The 18,282-nt window shown below is 39.1% G+C and overlaps 2 protein-coding genes across 2 annotated transcripts in view; both read left to right on the top strand.

The window, feature by feature from the left end:
* Positions 1 to 11,304, top strand: part of LOC140927199 (uncharacterized) — a 40,489-nt gene extending 29,185 nt beyond the window's left edge. Inside the window, exons 2-3 of the mRNA XM_073376842.1 lie at positions 7,961 to 8,210; positions 10,051 to 11,304. Of these exons, the coding sequence (XP_073232943.1) occupies positions 7,961 to 8,210; positions 10,051 to 10,277 (477 nt within the window). The 3' untranslated portion in view covers positions 10,278 to 11,304. The remainder of the gene's footprint in view (positions 1 to 7,960; positions 8,211 to 10,050) is intronic.
* A 777-nt stretch (positions 11,305 to 12,081) lies between these two features.
* Positions 12,082 to 13,638, top strand: LOC140926417 (uncharacterized). Its single transcript, XM_073376162.1, has one exon. It carries the CDS (start codon positions 12,082 to 12,084, stop codon positions 13,636 to 13,638), a length of 1,557 nt encoding a protein of 518 aa, XP_073232263.1.
* The last annotated feature ends 4,644 nt before the right edge of the window (positions 13,639 to 18,282 follow it).

The following is an 18,282-nucleotide window of genomic DNA, read 5'->3' as shown; positions in this document are numbered from 1 at the left end:
AGCGTGTGTCAGGTGAATTCAGATGTGTACCTAGCAGAGAGGGCGTGATTCTCTTTAGGCAAAATGGCTTACGGTGCGGGAGCAGCTGGTGCTGGTTATATGTACCAAATTTGCGATAAACTCACCGAAGCAGTAGTCACGTTTGTGAACTCCATTCACTTCAACAAGGAGGAGGTTAAGGGGGAGACCAAGCGAAGACGACTGAATCTTACACAAGCGTACGCTTTGCTTTGGCAAGAGTCCAAGGATGGTGAAGTGGACGGCGCAATGGAGCTACGAGCAGGTGCTGTATGTGCCGCATTGGTGGATTTAATTGTGCTGGACAGGGTAGAAATCGAGATCGATCAGAAGTCACTGCTAGGAATTAAATGCGAGAATTCGCTGTTAAAGGTAAAGTTGCATTCTATACGTCTTTAGGGACTTTTAGCACCGACGGTTTTCAGGACGGCTACGGCGAACTAGATCGCGCGGGGACTGGGGATACAAGGCGCCGTCCGCGCCAAAGCCCGCGAAAATAAGTATAGTTTAGCAACCAAAACAATCCCTGAGTACGGCGTGAACGAAATAGTCGTAGAGACTCGGACACAAAACTAGATGTTTAGGGAAAGATGTCCCTAAAGAAGGCTCGAGAACAGTTGCTCTATGCATTAGATGAAAGGTTAATTACAGAAGAGGAGTTTCTACTCCTGTATGATGTGAATAGGTCAACTAACTTAGATTTTCCTTACGAGCAGTACAAACTTTTTTATCTCGACGACATGCAAAGAATATACAGCCCGTTATCACGTCTAGCAACTCATATGAACACGTTTAAATGCTTCTCGCCTTTTATTTTGATGCCCGACCTGAAGCTGAACGTCATTATATATCAAAATTAAAGCAGCCATAGGCAAAAAAGGCATGTTTTGTCTAGTTATAAAAAAGATATATATTCGGTGACTGAAACATTACAACAGATAAAAACTTGAAAGAAAAGCCCACGTCCAAACGTTAAGAAACAATTTAGATAAACAGTATTAGCGTTATATATCAAAATGAAAAAGGAAAGGACAAGCAAAATCATGTACAAAAATAAGCTCACTTGAGATGCTTTTCGACCGACATGTGCAATCCACACCTGTGAAAAAGCGTAAATAAAGCAAAAATATCAAACCAATTCTAAAGAAAACTGGTCTAAATTTATGAAGAAAAGGAATAAGAAGTTGTTTTTCAAATGAAAACAATAAAAGTCAAGTAAAAGGTTAAAAAATACTCACCTAAAACTCCCGTAGTCGCCAGTACGTCAAACTAGTCGGTTTGCCGTACTAGGGAAGGCCGCTACGGCGGCAATAAACCGAGGGTGACACTCGCGCGCGCGAAAAAGAGTCTGACTTCATTTCCGGTTCCCGTAGCCGTCTTGAAAACCGTCGGTGCTAAAAGTCCCTTTTAATACCTACAACGGCAACTTATTTAAATAGAAGTCTCGTTGAGGGGCAAACCCTCGAATTTTTGAACATAGACAATATAGTGAGCCAATAATTTCAATGTATTTATTTATTTGGCCACCAAAAGTATTCCAAAGACTTGATAAAAATGACAAAAATGTCCTCATAGAATCTCCAACCGGTGTATTAGATACATAAAGAGGGCGCCATACGAAAATGCGGGTGCAACCCCCGCTGTAAAACTGATTGTTTGTAATTGTTTGTGTGAATACAAATTGCTTAATTATATCAAAATGCCTCAGGAAGATAGCAGCAATATACAAAAATCGTGAAGAATGGCAACTGCTTTTTGAAGAATACGTGTAAGAAAAACATTTGTTCATACCCATAACTGCTTAGGACCTGCCATACTGCTTTGGAGGGAGTCAGTGAACTTTTAAGTAAGGATGTTTTGAGCTGTGACATAGTTTGAATTAATTACCAGACTACGAGTAGTACCTCATTTTCCCTCAGGGATGGTACCTGATAGTAGAGCAAGTGAAACGCGAGCACCCGTGAAAATTATCCCATGCGAGAAAAACAAGATGCGACAGGCAGAGAGAAAAATGAGGGACTACAGACAAAGTCCAAGCTCTTGACCCTTCATGGCCAACTGATTTTGGTGTGTGAAGTTTGTATCACCTTTCAAATCAATTAAGTGTAACAAAATGGCATTCCTTCTCTCATTGAGCTGTCAATGCTATTGTCATCAGTAAACATCAAGTGTTGATAGTGGCTGGTGCGTCGTGGAAGAGCATTGTGAGAGCAGCGCTTAAAGTCAAAAGCCTTGGCTTTGCCTGTAGTCCCTCATTTTTCTCTCTCCCTGTCGTGTGTCACATTTCTCACATGTGGTGATTTTTACGCATGCTCATATTTTGCTCGCTCTAATATCCCTGAGGGAAAATGGGGGAGTACTCGTAGTCTAATTAATTACAAACATTTTTACTAAATTTGACTTTTGTCTTACTACTATACAAATCTTGTAGGGTTTGACTCGGGGCATCTTCATCCACCTGTGTCAGAAATAGACAAATGGGCCTATGTCCCTGACTTTGAAAAGTTATAGGCCATTAAGGTGGCTGAACACAGTTTTGACAGTTGGTGAATATATGTCATTTGCCAAATCATGGCAAGAGAAGGGTTGCAGCTCACAAGCTGTGACTGACAGGTAAAATTTGACATTTTCGTAGTTTTCATGACAACATGAACAATTGAATACAACCTTAAAGTTTCACCTTTGCTCAGTTTACATAAAATTCACTCATTAGATTTTCCTATAAACTTTTACACAGCTTACTATAATATTAATCATTAGCATTTGACACTTATTTGACCAAATTTTAACAGACTGGTTTTTAGGTAATTAATAAATAAATATAATTGTAAGTCTGTAATATTAAACGCGTCCCAAAAATCATCTGTTCAAATTCCATTTTAAAGTTCTCATTATTTAAAATACGATAAAAGTAAAAATTCTGCCAAGTACCATAAAATTTTTTAATTAATGAGTAGATTTTGAGAAATATCCTTCTGTGTAATATTGCTTTTTTCACTGCCATGTTTGTTTGTCTAATAATATTTATAATTAAAAAACACACACCGTCATGCAAGTTTAACCACTGACCGCCTGCAAAACACCATGTCACAGGAATTGAAATTATATGTGCAATTCAAGATATAAAAGTGTGTCGATCATCGTCATCATGAACATCAGGGTTTGCATTCACTCAACCCCTCCCTGGATCAATCCCACAGGTGTCTGTGCCTTGCTAATCTTAGCCGTAAGGGTCCGATCTGCTGTCTGGTGAGATCGTCTTTCCAGCTTGTTTTTGGATGACCCTGTTTTCTGGTCCAATCTCTTGGGTCCACAGTCTGTTGCTCTGATGGTCCAATGACTATCAAATAGCCAGGCAATGTGACCTGCACATCTACGCTTTGCTTTTCTGATAGCGTTGATGATATTGCTTACACCAGTTTCTTGACAGATCCAGGTGTTTTGCTTTTGATCCTAAAGGGTAATGCCTAGTATTATGCGTTCCATCTTACACTGTACTGCAAGCTTATCCATCATAGCGTTGTTAAGTGCCTATGTCTTACAACCATATGTCATTACTGGTAAAATAGTGTGTACAGTATTTTATTGTGATTAAGTACTGAGTATTTTTCAGTTTTTAATTATGTTTATTCAGGTTTTACAAAATGTACTGAATCAATCAGTGCATCCATTGAACTTACATGTAACTCAGTATATAAAGAGCAATCAATTTGACCATTTTAGCAGTCACTATATTAATTTTATAATTTTGATACACAGAAAGTTGTGTAGCTAGCTAGCACAAGCTAAGTCTATTATTAAGAATCAGAATTAAGCATGATAATTCTTAAGTCTAAACTAAACTGAGTAAGTGACTCCAATCCAACTTACTGTAACTTTGAAGCTGATACTTCTTTGCTATACTACTTGTTTTCAATTTTTTGCAAAACATGGCGTCCCTTTCAAACATGAGCCACTTTGCGCGGTTGGAATTTTCTGTATTCGTTACTTGCAGGCCTGGAAAATGTTTTTATATCGTTGTTGTTGTTTTCATTTTCGCAGTTGATCTTGAACTTGGCTGTCAAATTTGTGCTAAAAAAGGAAGTCTCTTTGGAGGCATTATCTCAATAATAATTATTAAAATGTTAGATGAATTTGTCTTGGCAAGAAAGACAAAGACAGCTAGAAGCAAATATCAACTCAAAGTACGTCTGTCTTGACAGAACTGAGTGCATTTGCAAAAGATCACTGATCAACGAAACAAAGGGTTAGGTTCATGTTTTTATTTGTTGTAAATGTAACACAAAACTAATACACAGATTAAGGAGCTTATAACTAAAGTGCTTATTACGCAACTTTAGGGTGCATTCTGGACTCGGTTAGCAGTTTTATAATGCAACATTTTCTAACTTTATGGGCCATGCACATGGCCCATGGCCTTCCCAATTCCTGCTACCTAATTAGGGGATGAGGCTTTCATACAATCTGAAGAATCAAGCAGATCAACGAGGGTGTCATCTACCGTTAAAATGGATGAGACCATCCAAGATCTGCATATTATTATGTATGTTATGTAAAATACATGTAGTTCTTGCTTTAAAACAAGCTTAACTTGATTGATGTTAAATTTCTGTCTTCATTTGTCTGTTCCACGAGAAATTATGGACATACAAAGAGATGTTTAAAATCTAACACATATTCTCCAGGTAGCAGTTGCCATCTGTTTATTTTGCATTTTTTGCTGTGTTACGATGTTTTAGGCTAAAATTTGGCTGTTTACAAGTGAGCTTATACTATGAAATTTGTCCCCAGGGATTCTCGCTTGCCTGATCCCTTTTTCTGGTGATAGCCTTTACTGTGTAGTTAGCTCTGAAGAATAAGCCAGGGGCCTGAGCAAATCAGAAACAGAGAGATATTGTGAGTTAAATATGATATAATGAAATTCCCACTCCTTTTTCATGAAAATCCTGCATCCCGCAATTTTGGACATCTTTTCCCGGAATTCCTCTTTTCTTTCCAAAAAAAATACAACAAGGCACACTGTCTCTATAGCCTGCAGATTTGGTTTGAACGGGTAATCATGCAGCTCCTGGTTTTAGAGGAGATCACTTAATGCTCGCCTGGTTAATTCGTAATTGCTGCTCAAACATAGGATTTCCCGAATTCCCCACATATGGTTAAAAAAAATCCCCTATCCCGTGCCCAAATTTTGGCAAATCTGGCTTCCCGGGTGACCAGAAAATCCTGTTTCCGGTTAAGATAATTATCTTGTGTTTTCCGGAATCCCACACTGTCTTTTGGTCAAATCATGGATCGCGATAAATCTCTTTTAGACCCTGGTCAAAGTGAGGAAGCAGTCTGCAATTTTGCTGCTTCTCGTGGAATACTGGCTCTTATTCAATACAAAGGTTTATCAGTAAGGCCTTGCATTGCCATGCCACCTGTTATGTATACTTTGGTTTCATCATATTTGTCACTTAACACTGTATATGAAAGTGAAGAATGATCATCGCAGTAAATTTTCCAATTGCTTAAACTGGAAAATTTACTGCGATGATCATTCTTCACTTTCATGTACAACTGCAGTTCAAAAAATTAATTATTTCATATATACTTCACATCATTTCACTCCTCACGGGAGATATGAACTCAATAAATTGACCTCGCTCCCAATGTGTTGCTTCATAGCTCAGTTGGTAGACAGTTGGCACCGGCAACGCGGAGGTCACGGATTCGAATCCCGTTGAAGCCCTGATTTTTTTCAGGCTTCTTCTTTCCAATTGCTTAAATTGGAAAATTTACTGCGATGATCATTCTCCACTTTCATCTACAACCGCAGTTCAAAAAATGAATTATGTCATATATTATTATACTTCACATCTTAACACTGTATAGTTAAACATTTTGATTGGGCTGCTACATGTATGCTGTATGTGAAACAGTGTTGACTGAAACAAAAGGAAAATTATTCATCATTATTATCAAAACGCTGCAAATGACAAAGTGCCCTCTGTAAAACATGCCTTTTTGCGGGCCAAATGGGCAATGGGCAGGCTGAAAATGCATTTGCTGCCCTGATTCCGATTGGCTGTAGACTAGATGTCAAACAACTTTGCATGGCCAGTGAGATCCTGAGGATACCATTTCAGTGCTAGAGTTGGTGCAAATTTTTATGGATGAATTTGCACTTGCTCACTTTGTAGTTTTCTGGTGAACGTTTGACGTTTGGAGATTCTATTATAAAAATTAATGGAAAAGTCCAAAATTTTCAGTGTTTTTCTGGTCAAAATTTGGACTTAGACAATGAGCAACTGGATGAAATTGAGCAAAAAGCTCAAGCAAAAAACATCAAGAGAGCAAGAGTGGGGTGTAAAAAAGTTCAAGAAATGGTGTGAGAAAAGAAAAATTAATTTATAGTGGATCTGTGAATACAGTGCAATTCTACAAAAGTTCTTCGCTGAAGTGAAAACAGAGAAAGGCTGTGCATTAACTCCAAGTGCATGAACTGGAATGAGATCATGCAGGAATTCATCGCCATCTAACCTGTGCTCCACTCAGCTGAAACATAAACATTTTGTAAGAGTCTGCGAATTCATGTTCCCCAACAAAACAATGCTAAACCAAAACACAAATCATCTATTCAGTCAGGAGACTGAAATTGAATCGCTACTTCATGGAAGGGCAGAAAATGGACGGCGTTTGGAAAGATGCAGAGAAGTTAGTTGAGTTTATTAGGTTTTTGTTGTGTTTTCATTTTGCTCGCTGCTGCAAAGGTTTCGCGTTGTGTATTGCAGATAATAATATAATGATAATCACATGACTTTTGGCGGGCATATATAATTGTGTCCCTTGTAGCATCATTTGCAACCTTGCTTCGTTCGGGCGCAAATGATGCTACTAGGTATGCCCTCCAAAAGTCATGTGATTGTCCTATTATTATTCTTATTCCAGTAAACAATAATTTCAACAAAAATTTCCATTCAAGGAAAGTAAGTGGCAGAGCATAAGTAACATTCTTTTTTAGTGATATCAAATTTATTGTGCCCTGAGTCGCAAGACATCCTAGTTTCTCTTCTTGGTTAGTGTCAGCATTCAAATGCAGGGTGACAGGAATGCTTGCTGGAAAATTCAAATTAAACGCCTAAGGAAGACCAATGTGAGTGTGGCTTAAGCTTCAACTATAGTAACCTCTAAAGAAGACCGTATGAAAACAGACATCTAAATACATCTAAAGAGCCACCCAGGTTAATCTGAACAAGTGCCAGGGATGTTGTGTTCTTTTTTAAGCATAATTTCTGTGCGGTCAGTGTCATGGCATTTTTTTGTAAAATTCTTTAGCCATAGCCCTAATCCAGTGATCCCTAGATGAGCAAATACAGTGACTTTGTCCCAAAAACCCTACATGTAATTGAGACCATTAGGCCTTTTGCATTAAGAGGTCATGTGACCAATGCTTGCTTTAAATAATGAGCTGGAATCTTGCTAATTATTCCAAAAATTGGCAGAGCACATAAAAATTATCTTACATCCGAAATTGAGTGGAAGTGCATTGTTTTATGGCTCTTTGATTTTTCAATAAGGTAGTATGATTACAAATCATATTATACTTATTATACTTATTTTAAGATTTACTGTAGCTCTGCCATTGATTTTCCCATGTGTAATTATGATAATATTTTGTTCTATTTATCTAACTGAGGGAGCCCATTCCTTATAAGCCCGGTGGCTTCTCTTGGGCTTCCTCGCCATGAGAGTTTAAGTAATTAGATTTCATTTGATTTGTATAATTTTTTGGCAAACAAAACAATAAACAAATCAAATGTAATTGATCAGAAATTCTTGCCTCTGCATGTACGTGTTCAGCATGACTGTCTTTAAAGTCACCCCTAGCTAACTTTGTGGCCACCATAATGATTTCCTGATCAGCAGCTATTATTTGGATGTTACTTTTTTTTTCTTAAAGGTAAAGGATACTACCCCAACTGGAATTACATGTTTAGATGATGCTATTTTCAAACAAATTAAGAAGCATCAGGATAAGTCACCTGAAAAGCCCAAAAAGGTCCAAGATTATTTTGAAAAAGAAGTCTGTATATGGAAAGATAAGTCTGAAAAATCCTGTGCTTACAAAGCGCTGGATGATCTTGTGGACCAGGGTATTCTTGACAAGAAGAAGAAGTTCTTTGGAATGAAGTATCCTACTATACAACCAGGTAAATCAGTTAAGAAATTAGCAGGCCAACATAAGTAATTAATTGTATGACAGCTAGGGCCTGCAGTACATTAGTTTTTCAAGTGATGAGGATGCTGAATTGAAGTGTGTAGGAAACTGATGGGTGTGGTCCTTAAGGGCATCTCTCGGTTCAAATGGGTCTACATTGACTATTTTCCAATTGCCCATAATACACTCTGTTTGCCCCCCAAATTTTGCATAACTTATTGTCTTAAAATGCTCTTGGGAAAATGCAATACTCCCAGGAGCATTTAAAAACAATGGTTTATGCAGAATTTGGGGGGCAAACAGAGTGTATTATGGGCAATTGGAAAATAGAGAGTAAAGTTGTTACATATAAAATAAAGAGTGCAAGGATTAACACACTCAGTTGTCCAGCAAATCTGTAAAACAGCTAAATACAGTGTGTTTTTCACTTTTCGAGCCTGAAATTCCTGCTATTTTTTTGGGGGGGGGGGTTTCCAATAATTGATATCCAGCCAATGCCCAATGTGTGGCACTAGCAAACTCCTTTGGTCATAAAAAGTGTGCTTTGCAATCAAAAAGGGATCAAAATTATGTTTTTTTATGCGCTGATTTTCACTCATATTTTGAAGCTTGTATTTGAATTAATCATTTTTAGTTTACTTATACAGATATCAGTACAAAGTCTTTATTCAAATAGTTTATGGGGCATAATTAGTGGACAACGATAGCTGTAGGTCAATCAATTAGCTCTACAACTGTACTAAGGGTTTATGTTAAGTGGTACCTGTAAACCAGGTCCCAGCTGCTCCAAAGTTGGATAGCGCTATCCACCTTATAGAGCATTTTAACTCGTGTGGACAGCAGCTATATGCAAATGTATTGGATCCAAAGAAAGCATTTACATGAGAAAAATGTTGAACTCCCACAGGACTTGTTTGGGAACCCAACATGGCAGACATGACGTCATGTGAAAATGCTCTATATATTACATGTATTAAATCACCATCCAGTGGGTAAGTATTAAACAATCCAATAAAATATTCCACTATCCACTGGATAGTAATAAAGCTATAGTATAGCACTATCCACCTTGTAAACAACTGGGGCCTTACTTGGCACTTATCTTGAAGTCAGAGTAAGTAATGATAATTATTCTAACTTCTAAAATCCAGTCACAAGTTTTATCCTTTCGGGGCTAGGGGTTAGTTCAATAGTACACCTGTCAGGCCAACTTGCTCTTAGGGTCTACTCAGCCCCTGGAGCAACAGTGGCCAAGTAGGAGACCAGGACCCTGGGTACGAGGTTGATCGTCAGTGAACAACATAGTTATTTCCATTGGGATCATGATTTTTCCTTGCAAATGACTGGTTGATAATTTTGCTGGAATTGCATTGCATGTGACTCACACAGCGATCATATTATTTATCATTGTCCCTCTGCCTCTAACCCCCTGGCAATCTAACCCTGTAGGTAGTGTGGAAGGTGACAAAAAGTCATTGTTGTCATATGAAGCTTAAATCTCCATCCAATTGATAAGCAACAATACGGTTTTCCAAACACTTATCTGCTACACCATAGATATGATATAACTGGTTGATAGCACTTAATCCAACATTTGGACAACCGGAGGAATTAGGTCAGAGGTTCCTTTTGTTTTTTGTTTTTTTAACTGAATTACCTGTTGCTGTTTTTGTTTTCTACCGCATTACCTGGGTTACTGACAATCATTTATAAAGAACGTCATGTTTTAACACAACATACATGAAATAGGTTTATAAATAAAGAGTATTAATTCTAACTGACAAAAAATTATTTGAGTAATCAGTTTTCATGATTCTGCCTTTGTTTTGCAGAAAAAGAGGCTGCCTTGGTTAAAGAAATTCGTCAAGTGGCTTTAGAAAATGTTTCTCCAGATGCTTATATAAGAGCTTTGCTGTTGATTATGCGTGCAGTAGATAACTTCTACGTGCTCTCTGATCCTCTTCTAAGGAGACATTTCTCCAAAGAGGAATACAAGCCAGCCAAAGAGAGAATCAAGGACCTTGTTGGCCTTGGAAATAAAAAGGGGGACTGCAAATAGTCAAGACTGTACAGACACTACCATTATTTCCTAGTCCATAGATACATGTATTAGGGGTGGGTTATTTACATAGTATTCTTCACTGAAGTGTCTTGAAGAGTGGGTGGCACTTATTGGTTTAATCATGGTAGGAATTGTATTCCGAGTTTATACTATAACGGTATTATACACACTGCACTGAATCTGGTAATGCTAAGAAATGTAGTTACTGTAGACTGTACATGTATCAATCAATATAAATTCAAGGATAGAAAGTTGAAGACAGAATTAACTCAGGTTTGACATGCTATTACAGCATTTATTAGGAGCTGGACTTTGGACTTTTCAGGAAAGTATGTTCTGCAAACAGACTTGGAAATGATTATGAGAAAAAAAAACTTCTTTTGCCTGGTCAAGGAACCAATTACACAGTGCATGGACTTAGCCAGCTACTTTTATTGCACACCAGAAAACGTGAATCAAAAGAGCGCTTAGACCTGGGAAAAAAATTCCCTGAACCAAATCTCCCATCCACCCAAAAAGGTCATGATTATGGTCGGGCCACTTTTGCAAGGGTCAGTTTCTTTAAGAGAATTCAGCTTTTAGATGGTTATGCAGATCACTTGGAGTTGTTTACACAGACAACGGAAATATCAATGTCAGTATGCATGATGAGAACACTGCTTACCCAATGAACCTTTTCAGAATTTCAAATTTTACCAAGAAAGATTCCATTAGCCAGACTTGCAGTAGTGTCCACATTCGATCCACGTCAGTTAACACAGGCTTGGGTGGACAATTTCGTCCATTTATTTCGTCACCCCAAGTCTTGATATGGCGCCTTGGATCACAGGAATATTGGAATTTTCCTGCTTAGCAAACTGCTGATTTTGGATGTTCCAGGACAGAATGACAAATTATATTAATATTTTTACGCACACAGACCATCACGTTAGATTGCAAAATGGCACCTCTGTATCTCTTATTTAGCTTTCTGCTTTAGAATGTTATCTTTTAGGGCGCAAAATAAAGCTTAATTTGAGCCCTCGGATGTGTACTTTCTTATATGGCCTACATGGGGATGTTCCGCTGGACAGGGTATAGTTTTGTTCCTTTCTGTCCTAAACAGAAATATAATTTTGGGCGTGTCCTAAACAGGGCAAATAATTTCTTGCGAATCTGTTCTAATAATTAACAGCGCATTGCCTGCGTGATTGATTTGATTTGCTTGATAAAATTTGTTTGTACTCCAAGTTACAAAAGCAATGACTAAATGACGTGAATTTGCTCAATTGCAATTGCCAATATGGCCTTAAAACAAGACGGATTGCATTTTGTCCATCGTCATCATGTAGATCATGTAGATCGTTGTCGTTAACAGGGTATGTAGTTTAAGATTTTTTCCCTTAACAGGCTCAGGGTCTCAAAGCGTCAGCAGCTCACCTTTACCCGAATATTGGTCGAGTGCCCCCCCCCCCCCCCTCCCTTGAGCCACACCTGGATACTGAAGTGTTCCGGTAAGCAGCTCCACCCTTCCTATCAGGAACGTAGTCATATCTTATCTCTCCTCAGGCTTATCATTTAATAATCTTGGCGGCCAGAGATGAAAACAACAGAGTATGTCCATTAATGCGTGAGACAAGCATCCACTTTGATTGTCCGTGACCCAAATATCGAGATACTTAATTTATTTTACTTACAGGTAAAAAAGTTCGTATGTTGTGGTTAATTTTTTATCTCAGGTAATTTTTGTTTTTCTTTTGTTTTCGGGTATGGTAATGTATGCTAATGAAGTAGAAACCACCTATTACAGGTGAGGAATTTAATGACTGAAAAGGAGTATGGAATTTTAGCGGTTTCGGAATCTTGGCTCAATTCCTCTGTTACGAACGCTGAAGTAGACATTGAGGGATATAAATTGATTAGGCTTGACCGCCTTAAACATCGCGCCGGTGGTGTCTGTGTTTATGTACGGAGATCACTCAAAAGCAAAGTCCTCAAAGATCTTTCTCGAATTTCAGATTCTGGCTTTCATCAGTTATGGGTACAAGTTCAGCAAAAGAAATTGAAATCATTCTTGTTGTGTGTCACCTACAGAACTCCTGACTGTCCGCTGTCATGTTTTGTTGAAGATTTTATGGATCAGTATTTGCAAGCTCTCACCTATGGAAAGTCCGTTTTGGTTGTTGGAGATCTCAACTGTGACCTGCTCACAAGTTCTTATGAATCGAGAGCGCTGAATGACTTTTGTAGCAGCTTAAATATGAAACAACTTATCACAGAGCCTACAAGGGTGACTCCAGCATCCGAGTCCTTGATTGATGTCATCATGACTTCCAATTCAGCCTTAGTTACCGATAGTGGTGTGGTTGAAACACACATTAGCGATCATTATCTGGTTTATGCGGTACTGAATTTCAAGGCGCCGAAACCACTGCCCACTTATGTTATATCTAGAAGTTATAAGAATTACAACTCTGAGAGCTTTGTGAATGATCTTGCCCAAGTCCCATGGTATGAAAATGCTTTGATTGATGATGCTGGTGAAAAAGTAGAACATTTTAATGAGAAATTTTTGGCAGTCCTGGAGCGTCATGCGCCTGTCAGGAAAAGGAAAGTCAGAAATCGGCAATGTCCATTTCTAGATCAAGAGATCAAGGAGCTGATGGATGAGAGAGATCAAGTACACAGAGTTGCTCGTGTGTCGGGCGCTGTTACGGACTGGGAGCATTACCGTTGGTGTCGTAATGAGGTTAAGAGAAGGCTATGTGATGCTGAGAGGATCCATGTTCAAAAGGAGATGAATGGCAATCAGAGTAGTAGTGCCATGTGGAAGGTAATACGGAACTGTATCCCGTCAAAAGAGAAATCGAAACCGGTGTACTCAAGGGATATGACGGAACTGGCGAACGAGTTCAATGAGTTCTTTACTTCTGTGGGGGCAAGGGCTGCAGCTGAATCTAAGAGGCTTGCTTCAGTTAACGTTCTTCCAGCGTATAAGCCCCCCTCGTCCAAGAACTTATTCCAACTAGATGAATTCCGATTCCGCGCAGTCACTACCTTTGAGGTACACCAGATCATCTTGTCTTTTCCTTTAAACAGGGCACCAGGAATGGATAAGTTACACATGAGTGTGATCAAGGATGCCCTACCAGTTATACTTCCAGTTCTGACAGAGCTTATAAATAGATCGCTTTTAACATCAGTTTTTCCATCTGCTTGGAAAGAGTCCGTGGTGATACCGATATTAAAGGAAGGAGATCATGAGGTTGCTAATAACAACCGGCCAGTATCACTGCTACCCGCTCTGTCTAAGATCTGCGAACGAGCAGCTCTTAATCAGTTAACGGAGTACACAACACGTCAGAACTGTTTAACTTAACATCAAAATGGAAACAAGAAGAAGCACTCGACAGAAACACTCCATATTTTCATGTCCGATATAATTCTCGAAGCAATGGATCGAAAACAAGTCACAGCGTTGGTTCTGTTGGACTTGTCAAAGGCCTTTGACAGTATCGAGCATGGGATCCTATTACGTAAACTTCGTGAACTGGGTGTGTCTATACAGGCCATGGAATGGTTTAGAAGCTATCTGACGGACAGGAATCAGCGGGTGAGGATTGGTTGTGAGGTGTCAGATCCTCGCCAGGTAGCTTATGGTGTACCTCAAGGGTCGATCTTGGGACCAGCCCTTTTTAATATATACATCAACGATCTTCCAGCTGTCCCTAACCTGTGCTCACTAAAGAGTGACGTGGATGATTCCCAGCTCTATCTCTCGTTTCCTGTCCAGGAGACAGCCATGGCTGTGGAACATTTGTCCGAAGATTTGCAACGGATTGCCGCCTGGTGTTGCACACACAGCTTGCTGATAAATCCAGATAAGACTAAGTTATTGCTTCTTGGAACCCCGCAGATGTTAGCTCGTGTGCCGGAGGGTTTTGGAGTTACGCTACTCGGTAAGGAGATTCTACCGTCTCGTTCTGCAAAGGATTTGGGGGTCATCGTGGACTCGCGCCTTAGTTTTGACGAACATGTGACCGATGTTGTATCTAAGTGTACAGGTAGCCTGTGCCAAATCAATCGTGTGAAACATTTGTTTGATAGGTCTACGCTCATAACCATCATAAATTCATTTGTGTTCAGCAAGATTTTCTATTGTTCGTCCATGTGGTCTAGTACAACAAAAAAGAACATTGCTAGGCTTCAAAAAGTTCAGAATTTTGCGGCACGGATTGTGACTGGCACAAGAAAGTATGAGCACATCACGCCGATGTTAAAGGAACTCCACTGGTTGCCGGTTGCTAAGCAACTGGAGGTTAGAGACATTTTAATGGCTTTCAAATGTATAAAGGGATTAGCCCCACCATCCTTGTGTAATAAGTTTTCGACAAGAAGCCAGGTACATACTAGAAATACAAGGAATAAAGATAAACTTCATGTACCATCTTTTAGATCAGCAACAGGTCAGCGATCTTTCTCATATAGGGCTGTTCAGCTCTGGAATGACCTTCCAGAAAGTTTAGCAAACATAGAGTCATTAATGTTTTTAAGAATGCGATTAAAGGACGTGCCCTTGACGAGTTTTTAAGCCATTGACACTCAATAGGTGTAATTATGCATATTTTATATTTTTTTAAATAGTATGGTAATGTTTTAAATGTTTATATTGAATTTCTATTGTTCATATTAGATTTTATTGTAATTGGTATGTGAAAACCCATTTTAATTGGATGTACCAATAAAGTTGATTTGTTTTGATTTGAAACAAAGGGAAAACAAAATTACCTGAGATAAAAAATTAACTACAACATATACAACACTAATAACGAATAGTAAGGATTTCTCTTTTTTAATCAACACCAACTTACAAAGAGTTTTGCCTCTGTTAGTTGGAAAAGTAGAAACAGAAAACATTTAGCATTAACATTTAACAAAAAACATTTAACATTTTCATTTGCATTTTCTTTACCTTCGGCTTTTTCCAAATATGAGTCTACAACTACCTCTTTCGAAAAGCTGATGTAGATCTCTTCGTTTTTAGGTATACAGTCTACATTCCCCTCCTTAACCCCGAGGTTCTTAACAAAGAGATGGCTATCATATCCGCTCAGATTGTGGAAGATAACGGGTAGGAAACCGGGCTTTCTACACTTCAGATCGCAGGTGTTATGGGCGGAGCCACGAAATCTTTCCGTGTAATGGCAATGGTCCCTAACCTTACCCCATAATCCGTCCTTTTCGAGATCGGCCGGTGAAAACTCCCTTTCACATAACAAACACCACTTGCTCTTTTCAAAGTTCTCTCTCTCCTTTTCACCGTAAGCCATCTTTACAGGCTCTTTGAATCGATGGTAGGTATCCTTGATCTCTTCTGAGAGCACGTCAACAAATATCTGAGATACATCCTCTTCCTCAGTTTTCGAGAATCCTTCCTACCATCGTATTATAAAGGCTATTAATGTCGGTACCTTCAAGGATTTCATGGATCCTTGATCCTTGAAGCGAATGGTGCTGTTGTTTCGATCGTTTCACTCGTCGATAGATTTGTTCTCGCCATATTACAGTAGATCGAGTACCATCTTTACCTTTGTTTGTCTACTCTCTCTCAAAAGGTTAGTAACTACGGTTCTTACGGCTGATAAGGAAGACATCGGACTACATCCCTCAATGGGACCATCGATGTTGCACATATTAGCGAATTCACGTAAAGCTAATTTTTCTTTTCGGAGACTAAAGGATTTAGTCTGTTTATATAGCTCATTTATATGTTTTTTGAAAGACGCAAGGACCGAATCAACGGCTTTCGGTTCTTCAGTGGGGGCGTTGAGAAATCGCTCTCCCCAATCATCTACCTTTTTCTTTTCCCACTCAACCGCCTTTTTTACCTTTTGGTATTTTGTCGGTTGTTATATAGGAGGTGGCAGCGCCTGTGGTATTTCGGTATCTAATAGCGTTCTAGGAGCATGGTTGGCTCTCCTAGCAGTTCTCCGCGCCGGAAAAGGTCTCGGTCTCCGTATCCCTCTCGGATGAGGTACGGTGGGAACGCGTGGGGTAGCTGATAGTCGCTTTGACTTAATCCGAGCGTGTCTTTTTTCAAGCACAGTATCTTATCATATATATTACCCCTACATCTTTAAGTCACTTTTTTTCATCCTATTTGAATGAAAAAGGTCTATAGGTTATCTTATCACGGGTTTTCAAAGGTATGCAATCGCCAGCTGTTTCGAGCAATGCATGAATTTTTCGGGCTCACCTTTGTTTTTGCTTTAGCTTAGGTACCTGCCTATCGTTCTAAGGTTGATCCCCAGATCTTTTCCACAGCGGTATATGCTTTCGTAATCGGTAGTAACACCAAGGGTTAGATTACATAATCTAACCGGTATTGAGGTACTAAGGTGAGGCTTAACTACCTTCTTAGGGTCGATACCCAGCTCCTCAAGAAGCTGTTCTTTTGTTTTTATTTTTACTTTTTTGATCCTCTTTTCATGGCACATCTTATGAATCTCTTTTAGGTTCAGATATAGTTTCTCATTAGGTTCAGCCATCTTTTTTTTTTCTTTTGCATATGAATGCTCTCTATTTTTTAAATAATATCAGGGTACCCGCTCCACTTAACAAGCGTTCTACCGAGCTTGTTATCTCGCCGTATCATCTTTTTAATCCTGAATAGAGAATCCTGGGGTAGCTCAACCTTTAATATCTCTTGCTCGTAAAAAGAGGAATGCTTTGTGTTGTTGTATTCTCTCAACAGCCCCGGTAGTATATCCACCGACTCTGTCGAATTTTGAGCCGTGAATCGTTTCCACATCCTACCCTTCATGGTTCGATTCCACCTCTCAGCCACCGAGGATTTCTCTTCATTCTCTGCAGAGTAGAGCACTATTTTGTTCTTATCTAGTACCTCCTTTCAAGCTTTTGTTATAGTACTCTTTCCTTTTGTCTGTCCACAGATATTTCGGGACCCTTCCCTCTTTGAATATCTTTTTAATCAACATCGATATAGCGTCCGATATAGCGTCCGTTTTTCCAGTGGGAGGATCATAGATCTCAAGTATCTTACTGGTTTTTGGATCAATACGTACCTGTTTATCTAGATCGTTGTAAGGAGCGCTATACTTATGCCCGGGTAGCGTCCATCTTCCTTTTGGGTTAGGTAGTTTACCAATACATGTAGAATTGTATAACTGCATTAAAACTACTAGGTCTTGCTAAATATAATGTCTAGTAAAACCACTGCATGCAACCAATGGTTAAGCTGCAGGGCCACCCAACGAGAATATTGTTCAAAACCACTTAAACATAGCATTGTTAAACGTATTTTAGTATTTAAACGGTAGATATAGGCATATTTTTATCCCCTAAAATTTTTTCATCTGTTCGGATTTCCTAGCTGAAAGTCTAGTGATCCGAAAATTATAGGGATCAAAACTTATCTTTTCGAAAATTTCAGCCAGAAAAAGGCTCCCGAAAATTCTAGGTGACCTTTTAAGGGTAAAAATCCGTTAAAAAAGGGCAACTACAGTAGTTTTTAGATGTTCGAAAATCCTAGGAGAGGCAGGCAAGCAAAAAATTTTACAACAAATGTTCCGAAAATTCTAGATCTCAAATCGTCTTCCGAGCAGATATTTTTCCGAAAATTGTCGTTGGGTGCCCCTGAAGCTGAGTTTCTTAGTATATTTATTTCACATAGCATTTTTACAGCAAGCATGTGCACATTGCTGTTTAATTAGTTTTACATCAGTTTTCATTTAGCTTCAATTCGCATTATGGCTGATTCTGATCTCAATCAGACCTGCAAAGAATCAACAGAGAAGAAGAGAACGTCCCGATGGCCGGGGTCAGTTGGGGAATTTCGATTAAGTTTTGTGAAGGACTAGAAAAAAGTTCACCTCAGCGCTCCCAACACCCGGGCGAGATCAATACCGACGCGTGCCAGGACATAGACTCGCAGATTTTGGAAATAGAGCAAGAACTGGAAAGCTTGGCTCGCACGAATGCACAACAGCAGAAGCTACACAAG

The sequence above is a fragment of the Porites lutea genome, chromosome 2 (assembly GCF_958299795.1).
Source record: "Porites lutea chromosome 2, jaPorLute2.1, whole genome shotgun sequence".
NCBI lineage: Eukaryota > Metazoa > Cnidaria > Anthozoa > Scleractinia > Poritidae > Porites > Porites lutea.
Note: the sequence above shows the minus strand (reverse complement) of the source record. Positions and strands in the feature narration are given on the sequence as shown.

What these genes read in the sequence shown, in the direction of transcription:
- LOC140926417 (XM_073376162.1), top strand. Translation starts at nt 12,082, where the DNA reads ATGACTGAAAAGGAGTATGGAATTTTAGCGGTTTCGGAATCTTGGCTC.